This window comes from Penaeus vannamei, chromosome 12, assembly GCF_042767895.1.
Source record: "Penaeus vannamei isolate JL-2024 chromosome 12, ASM4276789v1, whole genome shotgun sequence".
Taxonomy (NCBI): Eukaryota; Metazoa; Arthropoda; class Malacostraca; order Decapoda; family Penaeidae; genus Penaeus; species Penaeus vannamei.
Window position 1 is genome coordinate 13,711,561 of NC_091560.1, and position 5,000 is coordinate 13,716,560.

General features: G+C 34.3%; 2 protein-coding genes across 2 annotated transcripts in view; one reads left to right on the forward strand and one right to left on the reverse strand.

Moving 5' to 3' along the window:
- LOC113812499 (5'-deoxynucleotidase HDDC2) overlaps positions 1 to 163 on the reverse strand; it is an 8,968-nt gene extending 8,805 nt beyond the window's left edge. Inside the window, exon 1 of the mRNA XM_027364401.2 lies at positions 115 to 163. The gene's annotated coding sequence lies outside the window, so the exon portion shown is untranslated. The remainder of the gene's footprint in view (positions 1 to 114) is intronic.
- A 125-nt stretch (positions 164 to 288) lies between these two features.
- mRpS28 (mitochondrial ribosomal protein S28) overlaps positions 289 to 5,000 on the forward strand; it is a 4,768-nt gene continuing 56 nt past the window's right edge. Inside the window, exons 1-3 of the mRNA XM_027364404.2 lie at positions 289 to 573; positions 4,394 to 4,515; positions 4,739 to 5,000. The exon at positions 4,739 to 5,000 is cut by the window's right edge and continues 56 nt beyond it. Of these exons, the coding sequence (XP_027220205.2) occupies positions 322 to 573; positions 4,394 to 4,515; positions 4,739 to 4,889 (525 nt within the window). The 5' untranslated portion in view covers positions 289 to 321 and the 3' untranslated portion in view covers positions 4,890 to 5,000. The remainder of the gene's footprint in view (positions 574 to 4,393; positions 4,516 to 4,738) is intronic.

Below are 5,000 nucleotides of genomic sequence, written 5' to 3' on the forward strand. Positions count from 1 at the left end.
ATTGGCATGTAATTAAGGATAGTGATAAGCTAAACATGTATAACAAACTTAAATGACAATAAATAAAATACTTTGATCACAAAAAAGGAAGGACATATAACAAGGAAGACTGACCTGTTGGGATTTACTCCAAATTAAAGTATTTGTTACGGGATGTTGATTTCTGTAATCAATATTTTCTCGTTGGGTTATTTTGATGCAATTTATAATAAATTTTGACCAAAATTAAGTGGTTCTTAAAATTTTATACCTCACAAAGAATATTGACACAATAATTTGCAATTCAGATTCTCAATTGACCTTCGGATGTAAACAATAACAATGGCTTCTTCCACCATGCTCAGGATACCTTTGAGGCGATTATTCACGATAAGGAGGTATTGCACCACCGTTGTCAGTCCAGGAACGTCTTCTGATGTAAGTGAAAACCCCGCGGAAACTCAGAATGAGAAATTAGGAGGATTTGCTAAAGCGTTTGAGAGGTACACAAAGGAATCACCCGGCGAGGACTCTGAGGCCGATTCTGCGCCCAAGGCATTTGTGTCACTCTTGAGGAATTGCAAACTTATGCAGGTATGTTCAGTGGTATGTATGATTTGTGAAATTCTGAGTGAATATGCAAAATACCTTCGCATAACCGATCACAACGATCTTGGTATCAGTGGATTTCACTGGCCGTTTAGTACACATATATGTTGGAATTATGCCATAGAATATCCTCAAACTCCCACATAATTTTTTGTTTTTCAGAGTACTTGGAATAGTTTTAGTTTCACTCTGCCATTATTGAAATACAACAAATTAATGCCATGGACTGATGCCCATTATTGACAATCTTTGCCTTAATAGCAAGGGAGGGCGTGGAAGGTATACCAGGGAAATTGCAGGGTATAATTGAACAAGATACAGAATCAGCCACTAAAATTGTCGGGATATGTTATGTGAAGATATTGTAAAAAAATTACTATAGATTATTAACAGTAGAGATGCACTCAGTCTCTATGCCCTTACCAACAGGGCTGACCGCTTTTCTGTAGCAGCATTTCTGCTGTTCTCTAAACATCAGATGATAAAGAAAACGGATATGAATAATAAATTGAACCATAAACTTTCATAAACGGATAAATATTAGATTACAAATATGGTGTGTAGGATCAGAGTCTGGTGATTATAAGATTCCCAGAGTTACATTCTTGTTTATTGCACTCCATAAAACAATATACAATAAATACATTACCAGGCTAATATTGTAACATTCAGTAACGTAAAATGCACCTACAGCTCTTTATTGAAAATGTATTAGATGTATAACTTAAGAAAATGCGAGATAGAACCTGTAAACTTGATTTATTGAAAAAGTATATGACTATTCATAGTGAGAGTGATGTAGGGCTGAAGGTTTAAAGTCACTTTGTGTGACTGGGGCTTTACCTTTGGTGATGCTCAGCTAGAAGACGCAGCTGACATGACATTGAAAAAAATTACTGCTGTGATGATGTTTGGTCTGCCATATCATATCAGATCATACCAGGATGGTGTCAGCAATTTTCATGTTTAATTTATATGAACAGGGAAAAATATTTCAATATTGTTTTAAGCACTTTTATTTTACATCATACAAAATATCAAAAATCGCCTTTGGGAAAAAATTTCCGAAGTGACATCACCATCTGTCGGTTGTCTTTTGTTTCCGTTTAGCAGACAAATTTCTGTGGAATTCCAGCTCTGCTTGCCAGAGACTGTGTCACAAAATTTATTCAGCAATCAAAGTTGCAGTGACTGGGTGTGCCCTTCTGGAGAGTTGATGAGAGGCTCTTCACCTTATATGCATAGGAAGATAGAGCTGAAACTCAGGAGTACGAGTGAACTTATGCTGTAGGCAGCTCTTCTCAAATCTTCTCCCTTTATTTATGGTGTTCCTTTTGTGTCTGCAGATAATTTCTTGTACAAATGACTACGACTTTTATTCCTCTGCAAGGGTATCATCTTTAAGCAGAGATTATCCCACACAGCCATCCAACCTTGCAATTATTATTCCTTCATTCAGTTATTCACACTGTAATATACACGAATCTCTTTGCCCCCAGATTCCTATCTGATCACCATATCTTCCTATTGGAGGCTCTTCCCTTAGAAGGCATTTGTCATGACCTGTTTTCCTTAATTTTGATGTTATTTTGGTATAGTTTGTTTCTCATAGTCTTATATTAAAAAGGGAACTTTGTAATAGGCATAATGACCTAAAATATGACTTTTCATCTATTTTCTATGGCTATTTGAAACTTAAAAAATGACCATAATTTGTTACCTTTGCAAATTATGTCAGGTATCAATGAGTATAGTTTTCCCTTTGATTATAATGGTGTCATTACATTTTCATGTATATTTATACAAAAGTATTATGCGTTCCACAACTTTCTTATTATCAATTTACAGCGGAAATAGCATAGATGAAAATTTCCATCTATGTTCTGTCAATTACAGGCAAAGGTTACCTTGCAACATATGGCTGTGTGAAATTGAAATTCTCCCCAATGCCACAATCTTGGACCAGATAGCAGGGGAAGGCATTAATGTTATCAAGGTAATTGTGGGGTATGATATGAATCATACAGAAAATTAGTCAAAATATAGTCACATTCAGGCGGCTATCCCCCATGCAACCATCCCCATGTGGGGCTTCTGCAGGATAGAGGATAAGACTAACTCGGCATCAGTTACTCCTGCTTGTTAGTCATATGCTTTACCCTGATGTGAATATGTTGAGGATTTTTTGTCTTCTAGGCCATGGTTGGGGATGGCAGCCCCTCAAGGGGGGTTGCAGAGACTACAACCCCCCTTCATTAGACAACATAGTGACTTATTCTGTATATATTATAATTGAAGTCATGTATTTTGTGTATATTAGTCATATTTTACCCCACACTTGGCTTGGTACCCACTCTTGCTATCAGGGCCAAGAATGTGATGTGGGGGGATTCTGCAGTAAATGCCTTACATATATGGGTAGCTTAGAGAAATCCATTGATACCAATATCATTGTCATTAAAGGTATTTTAAACAATTCCTTTTTTTAGCTTGAGGACTCATATCATGTATTAATTTCTGAAACACAGGAGTTTATGTACTCAGTGCCTGATGAAATGATACAGAGAAATGTATTGATACAGTTTTAGTGCATGACCATGCACTGAAGGAATGTAGAAAAATTTACCATGCACTGAAGGAATGTAGAAAAATTTTCATCGATAAGATTTTCTGTGCCAAATGATAATGAAGAAGTTAATCAGTATTTGTTAATATCATTGTTTACATTTATGTTTAATCACTCACTGTAAACTCTCACCATGAAAATGAATTTGAGAAAAATAATTGGATCACAAACAATAAGATCTTGATATTTCAGTGTTTTGAGTCAGTTATCATTAGTATAGATGAAACCAGTTTCACACAGCCTTTCAACATTAGAATTATTACTTCTCATTTCAATTTTTAACAGTGTAATAAACATGATCTGTTGTTGTTTTCCATTGCAAATGATAAAAGTTAAAGTATTGGTAAATGTATAAGAAATGAAGTCTCTGGTACTCCTGGGAATGCACAAATATCATTGTAAAAACTGTCAACCTACCTAACCCAGGGCTTTACCCCCTAATCCCCCATCCAATTACTTTCTTTCCCTAGTGGGGATTTCTGCTTCTGGATGCCCACCTGCACAGATTATTTCATATATCAGTAAATGTAATTTTCACCCTGTTTATGAATGTCATTATATTTTCCATATCTTTGTGTGATGATTAAGTAAATGTATAACAAAGTATTACATGTTCTACAACTTTCTGATTATCAATTTGCAAAGAGAATGCTGTAGATAAAAAGCGTCCTATTTTTGTTGTTCTGTCTATTACAGACAAAATTTATCTTCTGCTATACAGTTGTGCTAAACTGAAACTATACCATATTTTTTGCATTGCAAAAGATGTGAAAAATCAGAAAATTTCGTCACTTTCTCCTCTGTTGTTTGATTTGGGAATGATAAGTATTATTGGATAGATCCAAGATTTATGAAACCTTTGCTAACCATATGAAATACTTTCAGGTATGTTTTTTTTTTATGGATATATGTATACACTTAAAATATTAATAGACAATTGTAGAATTAAACAGAAGCTACTTAGCAGCAGTACTTTCATAAGAGGTTTCATTTCAAAGGTATGATTTCTTGCCTTGTCTTCTTGTGTATCTTTTTTTTATCACTTTTTCAGTTGTGTGTTATCTCATATGATCATGTTTTGTTAGGCAAATTTATAAACTACTAAATCTGTTTTATTGTTCCCATCATTGTGTTTGAAAAAATAGAAATTTTTGTTTAAATATCCTTTTCCTTTTTCAGCTTGGTGATCCTCAAGGGAAGATTGTAGAGGGAACAATATTCCACGTTGTTGAAAATGATCTTTATATTGACTTTGGAGGCAAATTCCACTGTGTTTGCCCTCGACCGCAAAGGAATGGAGAGTATGTTATTTTTCCTTCCTCATAGCATTATTTTTGTATCACTTATGTTAAATAGGATATTGTAGTTTGTGAGACAAAGAAGTTTCAGTGGGAATATTTTTTATAAGTATGGCAGTTACTGGATGAATGATGATCATATGAGTAGAATGGTATATGATGTGTAGTTAGTCTTTTACTTGTGTATTTTTATCATTTTTATTGATTGGTTTCTCTTTTACTGCAGAGACTTTGTGAGAGGAGCAAGAGTAAGACTTCGGCTGCAGGACTTGGAGCTCTCTACACGATTCTTAGGGTCATCAAGAGATTTAACACTGTTAGAGGCAGATGCTATTTTACTTGGTCTTATTAGATCACCAAGAAATGTAAAAACTTAGGCAGCTATTTAATTGTTATAACTTTTTTTCAAATAACAAAAATAGTATTGAATGATGTATATGAATTGTTTATATAATGGAAAAACTTGTTATTTTAGGAATTTTTTTTCA